The 27392-nt window shown below is 34.7% G+C and overlaps 1 protein-coding gene across 1 annotated transcript; it reads right to left on the bottom strand.

The window, feature by feature from the left end:
- Positions 1–862: 862 nt before the first annotated feature.
- On the bottom strand, positions 863–26708 carry LOC150098613 (BTB/POZ domain-containing protein 6-A-like). The gene is made up of 5 exons (XM_090404766.1): positions 26613–26708; positions 18026–18217; positions 14816–15058; positions 12268–12512; positions 863–4057 (listed from the first exon to the last, which is right to left on the bottom strand). Exons 2-5 carry the CDS (start codon positions 18212–18214, stop codon positions 3514–3516), a joined length of 1221 nt encoding a protein of 406 aa, XP_090260892.1. The 5' UTR covers positions 18215–18217; positions 26613–26708; the 3' UTR covers positions 863–3513.
- Between the last annotated feature and the right edge of the window lie 684 nt (positions 26709–27392).

Below are 27392 nucleotides of genomic sequence, written 5' to 3'. Positions count from 1 at the left end.
GTGAAGATAACTTCACAAGAGATCATTTCTCATACTTGGAATTGTATTTTCCTGATTTTAATGAATTAATATGATTTATTATTAATAAGGATCGCTTACTATTTTTTTCTTTGATTATGTATTTCAAAGTACACGTAAGGCACTTTAATTAACAACTTGTTAATAACAGAAAATTTAGCAAACATAATCAACTGGATTATGTTTGTTAACTGCGCTTTTATAGCGAGTATACTCGTACTTGTGTTCGGGATGAAACACCCCATTTTCCTTGGAGCAAAAAAAAAAAAAAAAAAAAAAAATTCTGCCACCATCGTATGAGCTCAACTAACACACCTTCAGTTGAAAAGTCTACATAAACAAGACGAGATTTCACGCACACATATATGGATGAGAACATTTCACGATATTTGATTGAATAGCTGTGTATATAGTCATGGGTTTTGATTATATGCAAATATAACATTTATATTAGCGAAAAATGCTGAAACACTCCTTCAAAGTATAAACAGGAGAAAATGAGCTGGGATGAATAAGATATAAAATCAACTATTGAAATAATATGATATTCTAGCCCTTCGAACTCAACGAAGAATGCAATGTATCGTTTTCAGTCTTTGTTCTTATTCTGATGTAAAAAAGTAAATTTCCTATTCGTTCTTGATATCAAAAAGATAATGCATGCACGCGAATCATTGTGTACATCACCTGTTTATCATTTAGGCAAAGAATTAATCAAAGCGTAGTGAAAGGGTTACGTCATATTTAATTATCTGTAATTTAAAAAGAAAAAAATAGAAATGTGGAATTTTCATATCATAAAACACATTAAATGTTTAAAAAAATGCATAAATGAACAATATATTTACAGCTATTATTAAATTTTTTTAAAAAAATAAGTAAAATACAAAAATTAAATAGAGGATCTCACGGCGCCATCTAGCGTTTATTCATATGTTTAACAATAATATAATATAATATAATATAATATAATATAATATAATATAATATAATATAATATAATATAATAATATAAAAAAATTAATTAATTAATGGTCAGCATTGTACTGAGATATCAAACATGTGGCTCGTTGTTGAGTTACGCTGTGTGAACGTGCATTAAAATCCTGACGAGTTGAGAATTAGATTATATCGACCTTTTATAGCACAGATTATCAATGAATTAGCCACGTGTTTCAGATCTCAACACAAGGTTCACCATCAGTTCAACGACAGTTATATATATGGCAATTATCTTTTAAGATTCAATCTCCTGGTTTTCTCATTACCGAAAACAACAGCATGGAAAATTAAACCACAGAAGCTTAAGGTCAGAAATACGCTGTCTTTGTTGGACTAGAAGAGAATTTTGAGCAGTTCTTCAAAGTCTATCCGTTAAATAGCAATCTATAATTAAAATATATATCAAAAGAATGGATAAACACTTTTTGCTGAGCAGTTTTCATTTTGCGAGGCAAAATGAACTGAGCGACTGTGTTAGATTTGGCTGATTCATCACACTTCATATCCAACCTTCCATTATGAAGTGAGAGATTGGTTTTGCTCTTTGATTTAATACCTCTCTGACTATGAAAGTTGTCTTCTATCAGCTAAATATTTCTTTCAAATACTTGGCTCACATCTGTGAAGTTAGAAACAGTGGATGTCTTTCAGCGAAATTTTTAATAACGATTAATAAAAGTGGACAAACATTTCAATCGGGATGCCATCTTATAACTCAAATACTGAGGCAACTCGTTATAAGCCTATTTTTCGCTAATTAATTTGTCGGATCTTTTATTTCCATTTCTCCGTCCATTAATATTTTTATTACAGCCAGCCTAAGTTTCCTTTTGGCTAAACAAACTAAAGTTTCGTATCATGCTTGCTTCAATGTCCTATTAAGGGACATAACTAAAACCCTTTATCACGCTTATTGTTTAAAGACCACTTCTGTTGTATATAAGATCTCATTTTGTTACCGATTATTATACTCGCACATCAATCTCTCTCTCTCTCACACACAGAGAAAGTGCAAAATGTGTCATGTGCCGACAAGAAGTTCAGAGGAAAGACCAAAAGTATTGATTATTTTTGTCGCATAGTAGGAGGTTTTAGTCTTTAGGGTACAACATCCGAGGAAAGTTTTCATTGGCTTGTAAAAGACACACAGGGCAAGGGAATGAAAAAGAATGAGGAAAACCTAGTTTGTTATGTTTGTAATTTATTCGTTGATGTTGAACCGTGCATGTTCGCGATTTTATTGCGAATATTTATGCCAAAGTACATTGTACTTTGGCATAAAAGTTCCAAAAGGTTTTGGAAGTTACTTCCATAATTTCCAAAATAAATTGTTTCACAAGGAAATTTAATGAAGATGCAAACATGCTTAGAATCCCAACGCAATGCAAAAAAAAAAAAAAAATAAAATAAAAAAAAAATCAGGGCCTAATTCTACACCAAGTTTCGTCAGCATTCATGAAAAATATACCTCAGTCAGACCTCGGACAGAGTGAACGTGACAAACCCCAGCATTGTTCAAACATAGCATGCATGAACGTATGTATCGATTCTCCATCCGGAGTTTTTAATTCAATGAATAATTAGACTGCCATAACAACATCTAATGGACTATTTTGAGTAATTTCTCATCTCTTGTGTTTAAACTTTTAGTTACCTTTAACCCCTGAAGATTTAAATCAAACGACATACGAAACTTGTCATTTTTTTTATCTTTATCTATCTAAACATGTGGTCGCAATACCGAAATCTATCGTTTGAACTGCTAAACCACAGAAACCTATGCCTACAAAATATCTTTTGCTTAAATAGTTTTTTTATTGTACATATTTATAACTTTATTCCTTTGTTTAATATCTTACATTTTCAAAATTATTAATATTATTATTATTCGTGACACCTCCAAGGAGTCCGAAGACTCATCGCGGGAGGACACCCATTGTACAACTCTCCATCTCCACCACTACACCGAACCTCTACCACCAATCATCAACATCAGCGCCATCTATGTGTTCTGAAAAAACCGGATGAAAATCCTGAGTTTCCGGGAGTAAAACCCTGCTACCTCCGTATGAGATCGGCTAACTCACGGTCGATTGAAAAAGTCCATTTAAAGATTCCTCCCGTCACGACTAAAATCGAACTTAGACCTTTTCTATACGAAGGTCGCAACGTACCGTCGTTCTTCCAATTACGCTACGGAGGCGCTTTCAGACGCATCATTAATTGAGTTAGCCCTCTTCACTCATGTACTCTATCACTACTTTCCTAGCAATCAGCTGTGAATAATAAGTCTTATTTTCTGTTTAGACGTGGCATCATAAACTCTTAAAACTCACATTCGCGGAATCGTAACAGCACGTGAGCTCTTATGTACAACAGAAGGGTTCTTGCAATTCATTGCCCATTTACTTAACGTTTACTGGAATCGCACGCTTATCATGTAACGAATTCACGGAAGTTTGGTTTGTATTGGAGAGAATGGAATTTTTTCGTTCACTGAAAGAATTCTTTGTTGACTTTTTCTAGTTCTTTGATAGTTAATGGTTGGAAACGACTGATCAACAGGATAAGTTTAATGCTTGTCTCGAGATCCTGTTTGGCCATAGCCGAAAATCGTATGTAATGCCAAAGAGGACGCAGTGCTGATTTCAAGGTCAGGCCTTTCCTTCTACGGCATTCCTCTTCACCCCATTGGATAACGGCCTGGAATAATCTAAATTCGGACAAAATTTGTAACGAGTCCCGCCTTAAAATAAACTCTATGGTGTTTCTATCTGATGTTAGAAAATCCTCAGTGTGAATGATGGTCGCTGCATATTTGTCGATCTGCTCATGGCACTGGAAGAGAAGGTCTTCTCGGTGGCAAGCAGTTGCATATTGGAACATAGCGCAAGTGTTGAAAGCTGTCAGTGGAGTAGCGGCAATAAAGTCGGCACACGTTTCTTCTAGTTTGGTTAAAGTATACTTTCTTGCGCAAATAGCAGTATGAACAGCCTCTTCAAATGTTTTCAGTGACACCAAACTTGTATACAGATACCTACAAGAAGAGAAAAAAGAATTCCATTAAAATTTCCATAACGGTACCTGTAATTACATATATATATAATATCGCTAATTATAAATGGAATCCAATGAAGAGAGGCAGACAAGTACTGCCATCTCGTAGTTCCTAACCCTAAAGTAGTATATTATCTGCGTGAAATAATGTGGTATCTATGGTCGATTTTCTTGAGTTTACCGGATGAAAATTCTGAGTTTCTGGACTAAAACAAGCCGCTTGTCCGTGCCTGAGATCAACTAACTTGGGAACAGGTCGAAGGAAAATGGTTAGAAAAGTGCCTATTGTCGGCGACTAGAATCGAATGTAGAATGTCTTTCTTCCAGTGTCTAACATAATCTGCATTGGTGATCACTGGTAGGATTTCAGTTAATGAAATAATTGTCTGTTGATGAAGTTATTGTTTTCGTGAGGGTCGAGGTGAAGGTAATGGTGTGATAGATTAATGGATGACTTCTTTTCGTACTGGTAGATTGGATATAGATCTGTTTGTATGCTTTAAGGTACATTACAAATAAGTGTGACAGTTGCAGTTTTTTATGTGGTTCTCACCCATAAATGGTTATTAGTAGTAGCCCATTTGTGCTGTGGGTTGGCGTTTCCCCCATTTTTATCAATTATATATATATATATATATTTTGTGTGATTTTTTACATAGTCCAAAAATCTTGCTCTAGAAATGAAACACGGAACTTTAGAAGATGTCAGGCCTTCAATAAGGTGGGCTCACACCGGGTGGAGAAATTATCTTCCACCTAAAGACAATCACAAACATCCATGACAGCAGCAGGACGCGAACTCATGTTCTATGTTGAAGAGTGGTAACCACTTGACTAATTAGACAGGCATACGAAACATAGGATAGATATTATGCAACGAAGGACACTGTTAATTTTGAGTAATCTTATTTGTATCTGCACGTGAGAGAGGAGGAAGCATGGAACAGCAAAAGGTGACCCTAATAACTACCATAACAACTAATTCGAAGCCTCAACTACCTTTGGAGTATGTGGAAAATTTTATTCAATGTCTGATTTAGATTTCTTGATAACTTTCAGGTGTAGCGAACAGCATTGTTCAGATAACTGTAAAAATTATACAGTATTCTGTTGGTTGGGGATGCTGGTGTTACATCATTCCAATACCCCTGTACACTACTGAAATTCTTCTGCAGTCTCTTCGAACTTGAATTGTGAAGTGAGAGAAAAGAAGCAGTTTGAATTATGAACATTATGGTCTCCAAGGAAGGTCATTTGTTTGGACATTTTGGGGTTCAGAAAATCAAGCTTTACAAATAAACCATGACTGTCTTCTTAAGGAAGAAATCCTGCAGAGTGTGCATAGGATAGTTAAAGTGAACTTTATGAGATTCAGTAAGCAAAACTAGTTCACGTTTTGATCTATCTCATATTGAATAGCTGTTGGTGAAGTGGATTAAGATTATTTTTTGCATGAAATTTTGTAATTTAGAATTTGTCATGTTAGAATTTCATTCATCATCAGGAACATGAATCTCAGGAAAGAAAGATCATGAATAGGTCTCTCGGTGTACTGTCCAAGAGTGGCTTCACAATGCCCCCAGCATACTTGTCTATCCGTATTTAATCCAGGAATGATGTGGAAGAAGATTTAAGCAAAATTGTTTTTAGCTGGTCAGGAAGCTTCCTGAGATGTTAGAATGAGGTTCGATCTGAGGTACTGCACAGCAGTTGACTGCAGTACCACTTTACAGCAATAACTTCAAATGGACTAACAATAGACCACATAGATTAACAAAGTGAATTGGACATGTTCGCGATGAATATCACTCAACATTCCCTGTGAAATTCTGATCTGTCTCCACCTCTTTTTTAAGAGATGGAGACAGATCGGAAACCCTGTTTGGGAGACGAAACACAGTCATATCGATTTTGGGCCTCTAATACCAAGCTCAGCTAATTTTAATTGGGAGATGTTAGTGATCTCTCTCTCTCTCTCTCTCTTAGGGATCTGGTTAGTAGTAGGGGAGGCAATAGTAACAAGATCAAGATAAGATAAGGATTCATGATGCCATTGTGTGATAAGATAATTGATGTCAGTGTGTGTGATTCATTGCATGACATCATGAGTGTAAAATGCTTGGAATTTCCCTGGGGGAACATGCGTCATTGATGTCGCGTTGTGAGTTGTTGTTCACATATGGGATTGTGAGTGATGGTTAGAGATAAAATAGAGTACAGAATCCATGGAATTTCACTGGGGGGCCACCCATCTGTCATTGATGTCAAGTTCAGAGTCAAGAGATAGTGTCAGAATTTAGACATTTTTTAAATACTTAATTAGTGGGTATCAAAGGAGTCCCTGCAATACCCTTTAGCACACACATACACACATGCTTTTTTTCCATATACATAACTCATCCGAATATTTTGATTTTATATAAATTTTAATGATCTTAAACTTGATTACTTTTTTAATTAAATGTTATCTTTAATTACAAAGTATAAGCAGAATAACTGAGCAAAAAAATAAATAAATTGAGGCTGAATTCTCTTTGATTTCAAAAATATATGTGGTCTTACTTAAATTTGCATAACACAACAACGACACCGAGCTGTTCATTTAAGTTTACACATTTTATTTGACTGGAATATTATTAACAATATTGTATTTTCTGAATCTACACACAGAAATTAAATAAAGTGAAAAATATCCTCTATTTTTTGTTCCTCAATCTTCTTATGGTTAAATTTGTTCTGCTGTTCAAAGGTGATGATTTCCCACTGGTGTGGATGCTTTCCCATGGTTGCAAAAGTGACATTCACGTGCTTTTCTACAATGTGACAGTCATCTGCAAACGTTTATTCATTTGTGATCATGGGAATGTGTTACTGTAGTAAAATTAAGGCTTACATTATTATTATTTTTAAACCAATACATATATTTTTGACCATCGGTATAAGCACAAAATCTTTGGTTATGTTTCTTTCCCATATACATAACTCATTCGAATATTTTGTTGTCTAAAATTTTAAAATCTTAATGTTCATTACTTTTTCTAATTAAACGTTATCTTCATTACAACGTTTTTGGCTATTGGAATTTTTTGTTTAGAGTCAAGAGATGGCGTCAGCATTTAGACATACTCGTAACGATTATTTACAGGCTATCATCGGTATCCCCTCACCCCTTCAAGCACACAACTTTTTTATCCTATAATTAATTATTTTAGAAAATTATCTAATCCTACCTATTGACATTGTTTGAGTTATCTGTGAAAGTTACAAAGTTCTAAACATTTAAAATTTTGAGCTAATATTCAGTGAAATAATAATCATAATAATAAATAACTATTTATTTGTGCTTGCAAAAGAAGTATGAAGAAAAGGAAAATGATAAATCTACAGTCGGTGAAAAATACGAAGTTTCCGATATCCCTGGTGTTACTGATGCTCAATTTCTTTTGGATGAATGCTCAAGTTTATTTCCTAAAGAAATTTTATTTCTGATGGATTTATTGTAAGATATGCATTGACAACAACACCATGTAGTTGGAAAGAATTACCTGATAAAGTTAAAATTCATGATTAATTAAATATGATGATCAGCTGAGATGAGACAATGGTTCACTATCTCTGAACAAACTAAGAGATTGGACAAGTGAATCAACATGCAAATATCAAATATTGTTTTCCAATGGAAGAGAAAAATCAAAAACATTAACGAGTTTATAGCCAGACGTGTTCTTGATTTAAATGATATTGGTTACCACAAACGTGAAAAAATACTGTGCAATTCTTATAATTTATTGGAAACATAACCTAACATTTTGTGCTAAGGAACAAGAGTCAACTGCATTTTCAGGTTATTTACGGCAACTTTCAGACCTTGTGGATGTGTGTGTTGTGCTGGTTTGTGTAAACCGTGAAGTAAAAAACAAATGAGCTAACCCAAAACCTTTTGGAATGTTTCTTTCTTCAGGAAAATAGCAAGACAGACAAATCTTGTGAAATATTTCTAGGTAATTATATGTTCTTATATTTTTATTGTGAATATATTTGTGAATAATATTTATGTCAAATCAATGTATTTTTATACTTAAATGAACAATGAAGGTATTGTTGATGTGTTCTCCATATTTGTTTGTGTGTGTGTGTGTGTGTGTGTGTGTGTGTGTGTGTGTGTGTGTGTGTGTGTGTGTGTGGTTCTAATTCAACTATTTCGGAATATCTATTTGCATTCAGAACTTCGTTAGTTCCAAGATGAGCAATTCTGGAGAGAAAGTAAGTTAATGTTTCATTTGTGTAGCTTAAACATAGCAATGGTCATTTGAAATTATTAACATCACTTGAGATTTTTTTGTTATCATATATGCAAAATAGACAATAGTTGTTGAGTGCTCTTACTTTATATGTATATGGTTAAATAGTGGTTTCGGCAACGAAACAAAAAAGTGTCTGTGTGTGTGTGTACTTGATTGGGTGAGGGGATACCAATGATAGCCTGTAAATAATTGTTACGAGTATGTCTAAATGCTGACGCCATCTCTTGACTCTTAACTAAAAATTTTAATAGCCAAAACCTTTGTAATAAAGATGACTTTTAATTAGAAAAAAGTAATAATTAAATTTAAGATCTTAAAATTTTAGACAAATCAAAATATTCGGATGAGTTATGTGTATGGAAAAGAAACATAACCAAGGATTTTGTTCTTATATCAATGCTCAAAAATATATGTATGGGTTTTAAAAAATAAAAATGTAAGCCTTAATTTTACTACAGTAACAAATTGCCATGATCACAAATCAATAAACGTTTGCAGATGAGTGCCACGTTCTAGAAAAGCAGGTGAATGTCACTTCTGCAACCATGGGAAAGCATCCACACCAGTGGGAAATCATCATCTTTGAACAACAGCACAAATTTAACAATAAGAAGATTGAGGAACAAAAAATAGAGGATATTTTTCACTTTATTTAATTTCTGTGTGTAGATTCAGAAAATACAATATTGTTAATAATATTCCAGTCAAATAAAATGTGTAAACTTAAATGAACAACTCAGTGTCGTTGTTGTGTTATGCAAATTTAAGTAAGACCACATATATTTTTGAAATCAAAGAGAATTCAGCCACGATTTATTTATTTTTTGCTCAGTTATTCTGCTTAGACTTTGTAATTAAAGATAACATTTAATTAGAAAAGTAATCGAGTTTAAGATCTTTAAAATTTATACAAATCAAAATATTCGAATGAGTTATGTATATGGAAAAAAAGCATGTGTGTGTGTGTGTGCTTAAGGGTATTGCAGGAACACCTTTGATACCCAGTAATTAATTATTTAGATAATGTCTAACTACTAACAGTATCTCTTGGCTCTAGACGTTACATCAATGGCAGATGTGGTGCCCCATCTAAATTCTTAGGATTCCATACTCGATCTTATCTGTAACCAACACCCACAATTTGTAAGCGAACCAAACACACTCCATGACGTCTATGACAGATGTGGCCCCAGAGATATTCCCAACATTCCATATTCTATCTTATCTCTAACCATTACCCACAATTCCATATGCGAACAAAAACACACGACATGACGTCACTGACACATGTTCGCCCAGGTAAATTCCAAACATTCCACACTAATGGCGTCATACACAATGACGTCAATGATCATACACAATGACGTCAATGATCTTTTCACACAATGACATCCGAATTCTTATCTTATCTTGATGGTATTACTAGTACCTTCCCTACTACTCTGGTTGGTTTTTTTTCTCCAACTAGGAACGGTTTGCGTTTTAAGTGAAAATACTCTCTTAATGAGTCAAAGTCCAGTTTATGGAAATAACCACAATGCGAAAGGTGTGATTTGGGGATACACCACATTACACAATGGCCCATGTGGGTCAAACTAACGTGGTTCTGGTATGATTCCAGTCTTCCATGGAATCAAACGAAAAGTCAGATACCTATTCTGTACAAATCTCAAATCACTTATTCTTAGAACGTTGTTAAAATTTGGAGGTGATACACATATGTCCTTCCTAAAATTTATCGATGGGAGAATAATTTAACTGATAGAAGATCCCTCGCTGATGGACTCATTACAGCATCTCACAATCTTTTTTCTATAGGTACATTTGCATTGGTAATGTTCCACCAATTTGACATTCATCGTCACTCCGTTTTCAATTGGGACTGCTAAAACACAAACGGCAGTTGCCTAACACTACATTATTATGTAAATAAAAGGGCACCGGGGAGGGTTTTCCTCTTGCTGTTTTACTCCATCTACCTCTTTGTCTTTCTCTTTCGATCTCGTCATCTTTTTCCTCCTCACAGCTCTCTCATTAAGTAGGTTGTTATACTTCTGTGTGAATTATATATATATATATATATATACAGAGTGTCCCATAAGTTCCTAGATATTTCAATAATTCATGAAAATTTGAAAAATTGGTATATTAGAGGGCGTTTGCACGAAAGGTGAATCGCAAAATGGGGGACTGTTTTTGGCATAGAGAAAACGTTACTTCGAATTTTCACCGATAGAAGGTGCTGTACCACACTCATCCTTAGCAAATATGTGCAAATGATGCATGTGGTACGAATTATAAAATGCAGGGTGTACTGCTGATAGCTCGTAATGAATGCATGCAAATTGTCTGTCACTGGGGCAAACAGAATTGTTTTTGTGAAAAGAAATATTTGTTGCTGCAATGCTTAGTTTGGTGGTGTGATTATGCACCACGAAGGATGCAGAATAGTGACATCTTCGCTATGCCATGATTCTTGCAGCTTCTCGTGCACTGCTTATACCGCTTGTTGATTGTGCCGCTGGGGCATTCATTTGCGATACCACAACGCTGGTATGGGCTTTGGATAACACTGGTCTGCATGTTCGAGGGTGATCTGACACAGTTCCCGTTTTCTCGAAACGTCGTATTAGAGAGGTCTGGCAACAGTGATAAGATCACGACCTTTCTTCATTCTTTTCTGCGTTCGAAACTTTAGTAAAACTTCCGCTACCGATTCTCCACTTATGTAAAACAACTTCACTAACAATGTCTCATTCACCAAACTAAGCATCGCAGCAACAATTTTTTCTTTTCTCAAAAGCAATTCTGTTCGCCCCAGTGACAGGGAATTTGCACGCATTTTCAAATGACGTTGGTACAGCGCCATCTATCGGTGAAAATTTGAAGTATTTTTTTATCCCTGCCAAAAAAATCCCCCTGCTTGCGATTCACTTTCGTGCAAACCACACTCTAATATACCAATTTTTGTAATTTTTATGAATTATTGAAATATCTATGAACTTATAGGACTCTCTGTGTGTGTGTGTGTGTGTATGTGTGTGTGTGTGGGTGGGTGGGTGGGTATGAAATTTTGCTGCCAACTCGGTAACAGTTTTACAGAGAGACATTTCGATTGCTTAACCAAGCGAAGGGTTTCCAAAGGGAAAGGGTCTCCTGGATCAAAACAAGCAGGATTAGTTGGTCAAAAATCAAGGTGATGTTGGTTGTTTTTTGATTGGAGCAGTACTGTCCATTATATATTTGTGCCACGTGGTCAGACGGTAAACAAAGAGTTGTACCAGAAAGGTTTAGCAATTTTGAGGGGTGCTGTGTGCCGGAAGAGGCCTGAATTATGGGAAAACAAGATTTCGACGTTGCACCACATCAGACATCCGATGTCGCAAAATATCAGACATCAGTTGTGTCCCATCCACCCTATTCTCCGGACTTAGCCGCAGCAAACTTTTTCCTGTTTCTCAAACTTAAAACCACTTTGAAAAGACGTCATTTCCAAACCATAGAGGAGATTCAGGAAAATGCGATCAGAGAAAGTACGTTCCAGGAAGCATTCCAACAATGCGTTGGGAACGATGTATCGCCAGTACAGGGGACTTCTTTGAAGGGAACAGTGCCTAAAATGTTATAAAATGAGCGGTGAAGTCTTTAGGAAAAGTTCGGTTTTTTTTTAAAATATGCCTCATATATACACTGAGTATGTCTTTGTTCTTTTTTGATATCCGATTTTGTATAAAATACTCTGAATTAATATCAAAATTGAATACCAGAGGGTGTTTACGGAGGGAGTTACTATCCAAGTTAATTATCTGATGGTGATTCCATAAATTTAAATATATTTTTTTTTAAATTAACAATCAACAATACAACCACTTTTGAAATCAATTACCTGAGCATAATTTTAAATCCATTCTCAGGGATGTCATTCAAGAAAATTTCTTCCTGCTTAGAATTTTCTCCATAAACCAAACTACGAAGAGCATCGCTTCCCATAGCCACAATGCATCTGTGAGCTTTAACTGGCGTCAGGTTTGGTCCTACACGAAAGGTGACATCAGTGGACTGGTCATCCACCATGAGTCGCTGCATGCTTTCTTGGAGAGTGTTGTCCATCTTTCCATCGCCTTCCATTTCCTAAATAATCAAATGAATGACATTCAGAGATTCTGATTAAAACAAAGCTTATTTTTATTATGAGTATTAAAATAAAATTCTTGTTTCACGTACTTTTTTTTTAAGATTTATACTTACAAAAATAAGTATAAAAGTAATAATTTAAATTATAAATATCTACATTGATTGGAGTCAATTATAAAGACATGGACTGCAGGGTTGCTTCAGAATTACACACAATAATACGTGTGATCACCTCAGAAATGAAAATATTACCGTTTATTCCTGATTTATTTTCCAAACAAATCGCAACTGAAACTAAAATCTAACTAGCAAACCAAAGAGAAACCAAATTGTAATTTGGATTTCTATAATTGTTGATAAACATGGCGAAATCCAATTTATCGATGCCTGATTATTTTGATAATTAGGTTATTTTCCACAGATTACCCATGCCGTATCTTTAGTTATCAGTTAAGTATTTGATATTTCATTTTCTATTTTTTATTATGGTTTCTGCTAATCAGGGATTTTTTTAAATAATCGTATTATTATTCTTAATATCTACTTCAGTTCTATGGGCATGATAAAAGTTTCCGTATGAATTATTGTTGTTGTCCACAAGAGGACAGCTCGGCTGACCAATGATCTGTAAAATATTGTACAGAAAGAATTTTGTACCAAATTCTTATGTACCGAATTTACTTAAGAAAGAACAATACAAAATACTTGTAGTTTAATTTACATTTTTTCATCAGTGTTTTATGTAATATGTAAAATATCAGAAAGAATTGCTAAATTATTTGACCGCCAATACTGTACAAACAAAGAGAGAGCCCAGACAGGATTGGAAGGATTGACCTGAGGCTATCGCCAGACGCGATGGTCAGCGAGTTTCGGGGTTATCCCGCCTTGACTCAGTGATTTCGTAAGGGGGAAAGGAACCCTCGGTAGAACATCCAGGGAACTCCATCTGAAGTAGCTCCAAGGTTGTGACGGTAGAATAAAAAAGAGACAGGCGCTCTGCTCTGGGTTCTCTGTTCACGAATTGTTCCGATGTCTCTTCGAAGAGGTTCCTGGGTCCAGCCATTCCAAGGATGGGGGAGGGATATCCCGCTAGCAGTATGTCGACGATGATATGAGATTTTTAAAGGTGGTGTCGGCCTGTTCGAGTAGTCCCATCGCGAGATTCTTTAAGTGATCTCCGAGAATGCTGTACCGTCATAGTCGTGGAATAATGTCTCTGTGCAGTTCTAACGGGAAAGAAGAAGATTATATTCGTGATCCCTAGGATCGTGAATGCTGAACTGACTCAGACACGTTTCAAGTAAGAGTAATGTAGAAATGTTATGGATTGGGAACCTTAGAACAAGGAATGTTGATTATGTAAGTGCTAGCATTTTGGAATGTTATGAAGTCGGAAAATCGTACTTCTAGTTGATTGTGAAATTGCTAACTGCAGAGTGATGAGCAATTGTTAGTGTTAAGAATTACTGTTAAGAGTTAAAAATTAATGTTGGATGGGAGATTGAATGTGAAGCTTAGTTAAGCCTATTTCTGTTAAAGATCTCAGTTAAATGGAGTTGAAGTGTGTGTGAAATTGACCACGTGTGTGACGTATATGTGAACGTGTAAATTTGTCATTGTTTTAAGCTGAAGGCTAAAATTGTTTATTTAAGTAATTTGAGAACCAGGCACGTGCGCTGCATTGTTAATGAACTGAATTGAAAAGAACCAGATGATTTTTGATATGCGTGATATCCTAACTCTTTTATATTGTAATTACCATGTCTCAGTTTTGTGAATAACTTGCCTGATTTCGACTCATCAATACAAGTCTTATAAAAATATAGAACCTGAGTGTCCTTAAAGATAAAATTAGCCACGGCTGACTAAATTCAAGTATCTAACGTTGCTTTGAATTAGAATCGAATATCAGAGATAATTCCGTCTTCTGCTGAGCATTTTTCTTACAGGTATAGGAAATACAAACAATTCCTTTGGACGATCTTTAATGGTGCAGTCGTTATACAAATAAATTTTTGAAGATCAGTGTAAGAGAAAGCCAGGTACTTAGACAAAGGAATTGGTTCCAGTGAGAGGCAATTGCTGAATCTATACTCCACACACGTGAAAGTAGCATATTTATGACCTTGAGAGGGAGGAAAAAAATTATAGACTAAGGATTAAAAGTGATAAGAGTAGCTCAAGCAACGATTAACTCGGAGTTACGAATGACAACAAGTTAAGATAAGAAAGAATAGTGAATATATATTCGAATCAAAAATATATATAAAACATAAGAAAAGAACAATTATTATTACACTTTGCATAATCTTAAATCCTTTCTTAGGAATATAATTCCAGGAACTTTCTTTCTGCTTAAAATTTTCTCCGTACACGAAACTACGAGGAGCATCGCTTCCGATAACAACATCCCACCCCTGATGAACTAGCATCGGCTTTGACCCTACACAAAAGGCGACATGACCGGACTGGCATTTCGCCTTGAGTTGCTGCATGTTTTCTTGAAGAGTGTTGTGCATCGTTCCATCGACTTCCATTTCCTAAATAATCAAATGAATGACATTCTGAGATTCTGATTAAAACAATCCTTATTTTTATTATGAGTATTACAATAAAAATTATTTTTTACACGCTTTTTTTTTCAGATTTACACTTACAAACATAAATATAAAAGTAATAATTTAAATGATAAATCTCTGCTTTGATTGGAGTCAATTATAAGGACATGGACTGCAGGGTTGCTTCAGAATTACACACAATAATACGTGTGATCATCTCAGAAATGAAAATATTACCGTTTATTCCTGATTCCAAATCGCAACTGAAACTAAAATCTAACTAGCAAACCAAAGAGAAACCAAACTGTAATTTGGATTTCTATAATTGTTGTTAATCATGGCGAAATCCAATTTATCAATGCCTGATTATTTTGATAATTAGGTTATTTCCCACAGATTACCCATATCTTATCTTTAGTTATCAGTTAAGTATTTGGTTATTTCATTTTCTATTTTAAATTATGGTTTCTATTAATCAGCAATACTCTGTTAAATTTATTAGCAAACAAAAAGGGTAAATAAGTAAAAATATTTCAACTTATATCAAACTTATTTATAGAAAAAATTATTTCTTTTAGCAATTATAAATCTTTGAAAACTTAAGTTATCATCCTTTGGCAGCTTCTGTGCGATTTTCGTTTTTAGTCGAAGCACTAAATTTTTCCTTTCCATAAACTGGCTGCACCGACTCACTAGCTTTGAACTTTTCGCTGTTCTTTTTATTTGCTTTGCCCCACTTCAAAGCAAATAAACGAATATCATTTCTCGTTATAATGAGTCCGTTTTCGCGATTTTCTCGAACCCAGTCCACAACATTATTTTCCAGATTAGGCCACTTACAAATTCCTTTCCGTAATGCGCACTTCGTTTTTGGCATTTTCATTATTAAAGTTTCATTTTTTCTCCAATCGCGAACTAGTTTTTCGTTTACTCCGAGCTGACGTACAGCAACGCAGTTAGTATTTTTTTTTGCAATTTCATCACTTTGTACTTAAAACTCGGGTCATATTTGATTATTTTAAAAGGAGCCATTGCACTTTAGTTCACTATTGGTCAATACGAAAAAGACATTTTTCGATTCGACTTATACGACGAGTATACTATAAAAACTCAAATAAACTGAAAAAATTCCAATATCGACTTATACGCCAGGTCAACTTGTACGCTGGAATAATCGTATTGTTATTGTTAATATCTACTTCTGTTCTACGGGCACGATAAAAGCTTCCGTATGAATTATTGTTGTTGTTCACAAGAGGACAGCTTGGCTGACCGATGATCTGTAAAATCTTGTACCTTGTACGGAAAGAATTTTGTACCAAATTCTTATATACCGCTTTTTAATTAAGAAAGAACAATACAAAATGCTTGTAGTTTAATTTACATTTTTTCATAAGTGTTTTATGTAATATGGTACAATATTAGAAAGAATCATAAATTATTTCACCGCCAATTTTGCACAAACAAAGAGATAGCCCTGACAGGATTAGAAACGTTGACCTGCAGCTACGCCAAATGCGAAGGTCAGCAAGTTACGGGGTTTTCCCTCCAAGATTCGGCGATTTCGTAAGTGGGGGAGGAATCCCTGGAAGAACATCCGGGGAAACTGAAGAAATTCCAAGGTCGTGAAGGTAGAATAAAAAAGGAGACGAGTGCTTTGCTGTGGGCTCTCTGTTCCTGACTTGTTCTGGTGTCGCTTCGAAGAAGTTCCTGGGTTCAGCTTCCAAGGATGGGGGAAGGATATCCCACTAAAATGTATTTCGATGATGACAGGAGATTTTTAACGGCAGTACGATCTCAGAGAATTCTGTATCATCGTAGCTGTGGAATAATGTCTCTATTTGCAGTTCTCACGAGAAAAAAGAAGAAGATTATTTTCATGATCCCTAGGATCTAGAATGTTGAACTGGCTGAGATACGTTTCAAGTAAGCGTAATGTAGAACTGTTATGGATTGGGAACTTTAGAGCAAGGAATGTTGATTATGTAAGTGCTAGCATTTTAGAAAGTTATGAATTCGGAAAACCGTACGTCTAGATTATTCGGAAATTGTTATCTGTTGCTATCTGAGATCTTTAACAGAAATGTGCTTAACTAAGCATATTTCTGTTAAAGATCTCAGTTAAATGGAGTTGAAGGGTGTGTGAAATTGAACACGTGTCTGACGTATATGTGAACGTGTAAATTTGTCTTTGTTTTAAGCTGAAGGATAAAATTGTTGATTTAAGTCATTTGAAAACCAGACACGTGCGCTGTAATGTTACTTAGCTGAAGTGAAAGGAACCAGATGATTTTTGATATGCGTGATATCCTATCTCTTTTATATTATTGTCTTAATATGAAGCAATTGTGTTGTTTTGTTAGTAACTTGCCTGATTTCGACTTATCAATGAACGTCTCATACGAATATAGAACCTGAGTGTCCTTAAAGTTAAAATTAGCCACGACTGACTAAATTTAAGTATCTAACGTTGCCTAAATTAGAATGGAATATTAGAGATAATTCCGTGTTTTGCTGAGCATTTTTCTTTCAAGTATAACAAAGACAAACAATTCCTTTGCGCGATCTTTAATGGTGCAGTCGTTATACAAATAAATTTTTGAAGATCAGTGTAAGAGAAAGCCAGGTAGTTAGACAAAGGAATTGGTTCCAGCCAGAGGCAATTCCTGAATCTATACTCCACACACGTGAAAGTAGCATAGTTACGACCTTGAGAGTGGAGAAGAAATTGTAGACTAGGGAATAAAAGTGAAAAGACTAGCCCAAGCAACGATTACAACTCGGAGTTATGAATGACAAGAAGTTAAGATAAGAAAGAATAGTGAATATATATTTGAATCAACAATATATATATATATATATATAAAACATAAAAATGGAACAATTATTATTACACTTTGCATAATCTTAAATTCTTTCTCAGGAATGTCATTCAAGAAAATTTCTTACCTGCTTGGAATTTTCTCCGTGCATGAAACTATGAAGACCATCTCTTCCCATAGCAAGAGTGCATCCCTGTAATTTAACTGGCGTCCTCTTTGGTCCTACACAAAAGGTGTCGTCAATGGACCGATCATCCAACTTGTGTGGGTGCATGCTTTCTTGGAGAGTGTTGTCCATCTCTCCATCGACTTCCATTTCCTAAATAAAGAAATGAATGACATTCAGGGATTCTGATTAAAACAAAGCTTATTTTTATTATGAGTATTACAATAAAATTATTTTTTATGATTTTTTTTCAGATTTATACTTACAAAAATAAGTATAAAAGTAATAATTTAAATTATAAATCTCTGCTCTGATTGAAGTCAATTATAAAGACATGGACTGCACGGTAGCTTCAGACTTTCGCACACGGAATAAATATGATAGTGTTAGAAATGAAATTATTACCGTTTATTCCTGATTCCAAACAAATCGCAACTGAAACTAAAATCTAACTAGCAAACCAATGAGAAACCAAACTGTAAGTTGGATTTCTATAATTGGTGATAAACATGGCGAAATCCAATGTATTTTGATTTATTTTGATAAATCAAAATAAATCAAAGAGTTATTTTGATATTTCGGTTATTTTCCACAGATTACCCATATCTTATAAAATCTTTGGTTATCAGTTAAGTATTTGATTATTTTATTTTATATTTTTCATTATGGTTTCTGCTAATCAGGGATTTGTTTTTAATAATCGCATTGTTATTTTTAATGTCTATTCTGCTCTACGGGCACGATAAAAGCTTCGGTATGAATTATTGTTGCTGCCCACAGAGAGAACAGCTCGATTGGCCGATGATCTGTAAAATCTTGTATAAGGAATTTTGTACCAAATTCTTATATACGAATATTACTGAAGAAAGAAAATCAATACAAAATACTTGTAGTATAATTTACAAATGTTCCTAACTGTTTTATGTAATATGGAAAAATATTAGAAAAATTGCTAAATTATTTGACCGCCAATTTTGTACAAACAAAGAGAGAGCCCTGACAGGATTAGAAGGATTGACCTGCAGCTATCGCCAGGTGCGAGGGTCAGTGAATTACTGGGTTCTCCCGCCATGACTCAGCGATTCCATAAGGGGGGGGAAAGGAACCCTAGGAGAACATTCGGGGAACTGAAGAAGTTCTATGGTCGTGAAGGTAGAATAAAAAGGAGACGGGTGCTGTGCTGCGGGCTCTCTGATCCCGTCTTGTTCGGGTGTCGCTTCGAAGAGGTTCCTAGGTCCAACTGTTCCAAGGAAGGGGGAAGGATATCCCGCTAGAAGTATTTCGACGAAGATATGAGATTTTTAAAGGCAGTGTCGGCCTGTTCGAGTAGTCCCATCGCGAGGTACTTTAAGCAATCTCAGAGAATGCTGTTTCGTCATAGCCATGAAATAGTGTATGTCTGGAGTTCTAACGGGAAGGAAGAAGATTATTTTCATGATCCCTAGGATCTTGAATGCTTCAAGTAAGTGTAATGTAGAACTGTTATGGATTGGGAACCTCAGAGCGAGGAAGGTTGATTACATAAGTGCTAGCAATCTGGAAAGTTATGAAATCGAAAAACCGTACGTCTAGATTATTGTGAAATTGTTATCTGCAGAGCAATGAGCAATTGTTAGTGTTAAGAATTACTGTTCGAAACGAGATTGAATGTGAAGCTTAGTTAAGCTTATTTCTGTTAAAGATCTCAGTTAAATGGAGTTGAAGTGTGTGTGAAATTGACCACGTGCGTGACGTATATGTGAACGTGCAAATTTGTCTTTGTTTTAAGCTGAAGGCTAAAATTGTTCATTTAAGTAATCTGAGAACCAGGCACGTGCGCTGCATTGTTAATGAACTCAATTGAAAAGAACCAGATGATTTTTGATATGCGTGATATCCTATCTCTTTATGTTGTAATTATCATGTCTTAGTATGAATAAATGGTTTTCTTTTGTTAATAACTTGCCTGATTTCGACGTATCAGTGCACTTCTCATAAAAATATAGAACCTGTGTGTGTCCTTAAAGTGAAAATTAGCCACGACTGACTAAATTTAAGTATCTAACGTTGCTTGAATTAGAATCGAATATCAGAGATAATTCCATGTTCTGCTGAGCATTTTTCTTAAAAGTATAGGAAATACAAACAACTCCTTTCCAAGATCTTTAATGGTGCAGTAGTTATACAAATAAATGTTTACATTTTTTTAAAAATTAAAAAATCTTTAAAATAAGCTTATTAGACAAAGGAATTGCTTCCAGCCAGGGAAATTGCTGAATCTCTACCGTACACATGTGAAAGTAATATATTTATGACCTTCAGAGGGAGGAAGAAATTGTAGACTAAGGAATAAAAGTGATAAGAGTAGCTCAAGGAATGATTACAACTCGGAGTTACGACTCATAAGAAGTTAACATAAGAAAGAATAGTGATTATATATTCGAATCAAGAATATATATATATACAGGGTGTTCGGGATAAATTTGACATATTTATAATTAATTATATTTTTCCGTAAGTTACATGTATTAACACACACTTCTCTTCATTTAAAAGTTTGGACCCTTCTTCATTCATATACAAGATGTCAGAAAGGATGGATAGCTGGAACCCACCTGAATCATGGAAGAGAATAACTTGTATCATGATGATTCGTGCCCGCCATCAAAATAAGGATATTATGACTGCTGCCCAATGCTCCCTGAATACAGTAAAAACAATCAGGCATGAACTAGAGACTTGCTATGGTGACTACGAGAATGTAGCAAGAAGAAAGATCCCTAGCAGACGATCTGATTGCGTTCGTACAGCAGAATTCCTCGCAAATCTGCAGGAACAGGTGTTGAAGAACCCTGGCATTGGAATTCGGGCTTTGTTCGTGGAGTTGCTAACTGTAGTCAAGCCCTGGATAACAAGGGTAGCCAATGGTAGGCCGTATGTATGGCAGCAGGATTCGGCCCCTTGCCACACCTCTGGGAAAAGTCAAAAATGGTTGTCTGAAAATTTCTACGACTTCACCAGTCCAAATGTTTGGCCTCCAAACTCCCCAGACCTTAACCCCATGGATTATTTTGTATGGGGCGCAGTTGAAAAAGACACCAATCGCACTTCCAGTAATACAAAAGCCCAGTTAATGGATAAAATTAAAACAGTTTTTGCGGCCCTTCCCAGGGAGACTGTAGCATCAGCTTGTTCGAGGTTCCGAAGCAGAATTGAAGCTGTGATCGATGCTAATGGTGGTTATTTTGAGTAAATCTTGTTGATAGTATTGTAATTAACTCTGCCTGTAATGTTTTTTGTCAATTCATTAAATTTAATAGATACAAAGAAGATTTTCTTTTTCCTTACGAAACTGTCAAATTTATCCCGAACACCCTGTATATATAGAACATAAAAAAGGACAATTATTATTACACTTTGCATAATCTTAAATCCTTTCTCAGGAATATCAATCAAGAAAATTTCTTCCTGCTTAAAATTTTCGTACATGCAACTACGAAGAGTATTGCTTCCCATAGCAAGAGTGCATCCCTGTAATTCAACTAGTGTCCGCTTTGGTCCTACACAAAAGGTCAGTGGACCAGTAAATGTCGTCAGTGGACCAGTAAAAAAAACGCGTTTTTTTTACTTCAAAGTTACCAATATCAGTTGGAGGTGATATCATTAAAAGATATCTGCAAATTATGAGCTCACTCATCTCATCTATCCTGAGCAGACATCTTCTGGAGGAGTTGGAGAGAAGAGGGAGATGCTGGGGGGTTAGGGGATGGGGTGGGGGAGCAATGCAGGGAAGACCTCTGTCACCCTCTTGACTACCTTTTCACTTCCACCACCTAATGCCATTTTCCCCCATCCCAACAATTTCAGACATATGAGTGGGAGAACAAGTCACATGGTCTAACATCAAAAAGACTTTTTGAGGATAACATGCTTAACATAATAAGGACAAATAATATAGAATACCCTTTGGGTCACAGAGATAAGATTTGCACTATGATGTCTCAAAGTAAGATAATCTCACATCAGCATCATATCCAACAGTATGTAGAAACATGTCCATGAATCATCTGCATGAAAGTTTCATTTTGGAAGGAACGGTCAGGGTTAAGGGAAACAGTACTATAAGGAAAAATAAACGAGTCAAGTGTCTTTGCAGTTATGGCAAATTTCTTTCAGCCAGTGCAGCTATTGTATTGTGTTGTGGTGTTTTGTGTCCAGAAAAGTCAAGTAAAATAATGGGTAAGCCACAAAAGTCATTGAAATTTTCTTTCTTCAGGAAAATAGCATGAGACAGAACTCTTCACTTAGCTCTAAAAGGATGGAAACCGATTATTATTTTAGAAGAAACATACATTGTGATATATTTATCCAGAACCCCTTGGCAAAAGTTACACAGGAAGTGGTCTGATATCCTCGGCTATTTGCAAAGAACAGTTGACTATGAAATAGACCTCAGTGAGTGTTATATTCAGAAATGACAAGATGCAGAACTAATACTCAATGATACAGGAGCTGATGGAAGTAACGTTTTCTCTATTAGTTGTGAAGAAGCTGAGAGATTTTCACCAAAAATGAACGACATTGATAATCATTTACTATTTTTGGAAACTGAATTACCAGCTATTCGTATCATGGAGAAAATTATCGCTAATCATTTAAATTCATCAATGGTAAAATTAGACTCACAAGAGTTTATCCAATTCGATAAATATTCTTTATTGTGGGCATTTACGAACATTTTATGAAAACTGTCTGTGTATATTTGGTGACAAAAGAATATATAGAAAGTTTAGGGAGGCATGGTGTCATTTCCAGACTGACACAATATCAAATGTATGGAACTATTCTTATCATGCTATCTGATTTAAAAACTCTTTTGTAACCAGCTATTTTGATGTAATGTAACTAAGAAACAGTGAGTAGCGAAAGTTTTCTTTACTGAACTCATTGGAAAATGTTAAGAGTCTAAACTAAATATTGTGAAATATTTTTAGGTAATTGTATGTTTCGATTTTTTCTCTGTGAATATACTTGTAAATAGTAATTCAGCAAAATAAAATATGCATTTGTAAACTGAAATGAAGAAAGATGTGTACTTTTGTTGTTGTGTTTTTCCACAGTGAATTTTTTAATCAGTTATTCTGATTAGAATCTGATTAGAAAGAAAACAAAATACTGTCTTTTTCACTTTATTTAATTTCTGTATGTTAGATTCAGTAAACACAGTTTGTTAATAATATTACAGTCAAATAAAAGGTAACATAGAAATTAGCAAAGTATATATCACAGAGATAATATTCATTTGAAATAATAAGAAATAAGTCTTTATTTGTTGTGGTGGCAAAAGAAGTTTCTTAAAGAAAATGCTACGGAGAGTTCCAAACCTTGTTTGTCTCATATCCGTTACTTAAAATTACTAATGCTAAAGAAAAAAATAAATTTCAATTACAAAAATAGGTTAAGAGCACAAGGAATCGAAGGTAAAATTAATAGTCTGTTAGAGAATTCCATACTCTAACAGCATTCTGAATTCCAAACAGGAAATAACATATCCTCAACAAAATGGCATATAGACTTTCCTGCCAAGCTTGGAAAAAACATAGCATGAGTAACTGTGGGAAGAAATTAATACAGAGAACCAATCAGATAGTAATCTAAATTAAGTAGTCAACTAGCTTTTCTGGTTATTTACAGAAATATCTTTCAACTCCTATGTTTTGTGTGTTTCTGTGCTGTGAATATATGTTAGCCCCAGTAACCTATAATATGAAAAAAAGAGTCAACTGCATTTCAGATCTTGTGTTTGTGTCTTTTGTGCTGTGAATATATGTTAAAATCAGTAATTTGAAATATTCAGAAAACCTAGAAATAAATATAAGTTAATCTTTTTTTTTAATTTTTATTTTTAAACTTAAACATAACAAATGATTTGTAATTACAATAACCGCTGGTCGTATGTTTGGGTAAGCGAAATTCTAATACTGGATAGTTTTTTTTTTCATAACGCTGCCGCCATATCTAAGAATTCTAAGAACTCTACTCTAAGAATTCCCATAGTTTTAACAGGAAAGAAATACCCCAAGTTATATTGGAAATTAGTATTGCCATCTATAGACAATCAAACACAAAACTTGACAACAATGACGGATGTTTGTCACCCTGGGAAAATTCAAAGACATCTTATCTCAAAAGTCTTTTAACAGGAAAAAAATACCGCAAACTGTATTGGAAACTTAGTACTGACATCTATTGACAACCAAAGACAAAACAAACGATGACAATGACGGATGTGTGTCACCCTGGGAAAATTCCTAGATATCTTATCTCAAAAAACATTGCCCACAATTCTATAGGCAAACCAAAACACCATGTGATATCACAGAGAGACATATGTTCCCCAGAAATTTCCAAACACATAACGTCACGATTCCATATCTCTAAACATCACCGACAATGCTATATTGTGTCAGTCAGTGATGTCACTGACTGACAGGAGGGGGGCCCCAGCGAAATTCCAAACATTCCAAACTGTATGTTATCACTGTCCATCACCCATAATGCCATATGCAAACCATTTACTTATCTACAACTCATAACAATACACATCCAAGACACAAATTTGGCTTCCCCCATTCACCCTGCCCCTATTTTGTTCATAGTGTCCCACCAATCACAACACGAATCCTTATCCATTAATATATTTCCCTTTTCCATTCAAAACAATAACGTCATTTATTTACAACTAACAAATGACGTCACTTATTTACAACTAACAAATGACGTCACTTATTTACAACTAACAAATGACGTCACTTATTTACAACTAACAAATGACGTCACTTATTTACAACTAGCAAATGATGTCACTTATCTACATCTGAAAACAACGTACGCCCACGACACGATTCCTTATCTTATCTTGATCTTGATCTGGTTAAGTGTCCCACCAATCACGACACGAATCCTTATCTCTAATATAATTAATGCCCATAATTCCATAGGCAAACGAAAACATAAGAACTGAAGCCATTGATACATATGCCCCAAGGGAAATTCCTAACATTCAAAACCCATGACGTCACACACAATGACGTCATCAAATGAACAACCAATCACGTCACGATTCCTTATCTTATCTTGATCTTGATCAGGTCAGAAGTGTCTCCCATACTACTGAGGTTAACTGCAAACCAATCGAAATTGGTTTGCAGTTAACCAATTTCGACTGTTTAACTGTTTTGGACTGTTCTTTTTGATTTTCCATATTGTGTGGAAAGTATCCCTTACTTAGGGTTCTGAATATTTTCAGTATTAAAAGGTACATTTGCTCTCTCTCTCTCTCTCTCTCAGCTTCTCCCTACACATTAATCACCGTCGATTATAAAAAAAAAATGATACCAAAATTGGAGATGTTAATGTCAGTTTTTGTTTTATTCGGATGTTGTTATACTTCTAAATAAATCTGCTACAAGTCTGCAAGATTCCCTGACTAAACTGAATAACTGTTGCAATAGATATGGTATGAAGGTCAGTAATAACAAGACAAAGACAATGAAAACAGCAGAAACATTGAAAATATCAACTGCATTTTGAATGGAGAACTTGTAGAATAAGTAAAACATTTCATCTACTTAGGCACGATTTTTAGTGAAGATAGTAAATTAAATATGGAAATAGAAAACAGAATCAACAAAGCTGGTATGGTAGAAAGCCAACTAAATAAATTTATATGGAATAAGAGAGAAATTAGTCAAAACACTAAACTAGATACATACAAATCAGTGTTCAAAGAAATCTTAACTTATGGATTTGAGGGCCGGGTTAGAAGTAAAACACTTGACAAAAGACTGGAGACCTCAGATATGAGAGTCTTGAGAAAGATTAGAGGCATGAACAGATGGTATCAATGGCAATATCTTATCAAAAACGAGAATATTAGGAAAGAACGTAACATGGTTAGCATCCAGGAATGCGTTAGCAGAGCTAATCTCAGGTGGTATGGTCACTTAAACAGAATGGGCGAGGAAAGATTAGCAACACAAGTGTTCTCTGTCAGGATGGCAGGAAAAAGACCCACAGGAAGACCAAGATATAGGCGGATTGATACAGGAAAAGTACCTTAGAAGATAGAAGACAGAAATATAAGATCTGATAATATTGCAGTTTTGACAGGTAACGGACTGATTTGGAGGACAATTGTAGATAGGAAGTTAGTAATGATGTAAATTTTTCATTTAGTACTATTTCACCACTTGTGTGGGCAGGAATTTTATGATGATTATGATGGGTATAAAAAAAGAAAACCAACAAACACCAACCCACTATTGATGTTTTTTAAGAATAACGTGTGCCCGTTATTGTAAAATTAAAGTTTCGATTAGTGGGCCCGTTTTGCGGTCCCACTAATCCAAAAAGACGCCCACTATTTTTATCCGCCCACCAACAAATCCAGTAATCGAATTTCCTCTCATGAGTTTGAAAATTCAATTCCTTTTCTGCGTTAAAATATGTGAAAAAAAGTATAGTTATTTAACTCTTGTAACTAAACGTTTCACACTATTCATCTTACCTGTGATAGTCGGTGTTAGTGAACGAAAACTCCTAAGACCTCTCTTGTGCTTAGCCAACTCGTAAATGTCACAGGACTAACAAAACAAAGCAAAACTAAAACTGCATTGTCGTCATACGATAAATGAAATGCGCATTTTATATTTTTATCAGTAAAATGAATATCTCAATCAGCACGTGAAGTGAGATAAGAAGTATTTCACATCAAATTTTATTGTTATAGCAGTGTTTCTATAGTAATGCATATAAATGAGAATATTTTAACCACATTTTTTGTGTAAACATTTGAAATGTGGGTCTATTTTAGAAGCAATCCAAAAAATAACTTCTGTAAACACAAAAAGTAAAAAGAAATATTAAATTACTGATGCTGATAATAATGCTACACATTCGTGAGTTTTCAACGAAAATTTTTTCTTCTTCTGATTTGACCAGGAACTCAATAACATTCGAAGCCAGCATAAGAATATAATTTGGAATAAACATTATTATAAGCTTAAAATTGAATAAAATTTTACAGGAAAAATTGGCCTCAAATTTTTACGAAATTGAGGACATTACTATGTAAAAGAGAAGGTATCAATGGTTACCTTATTTTTTTCTGTATTTATAGTAAAAAGGTTAAAGTATAATTATAAAGTTTCAAAGTAGCTTTTAATTTCATTATCTATTACAACTCTATTTTTTTGGACTGATAAAGCTATTGTATTATTATCTGCAATGATATTCGCCCATTGAGTGTTAAGCGCATGTGTACTATCACCGCATAGTTACTGGTAGC

This window comes from Typopeltis vanoorti, chromosome 15 (genome assembly GCF_054136105.1).
Source record: "Typopeltis vanoorti isolate ZY-2024b chromosome 15, IOZ_Tvanoo_1.0, whole genome shotgun sequence".
Lineage (NCBI taxonomy): Eukaryota > Metazoa > Arthropoda > Arachnida > Uropygi > Thelyphonidae > Typopeltis > Typopeltis vanoorti.
This window is presented reverse-complemented; position numbering and strand designations above follow the sequence as displayed.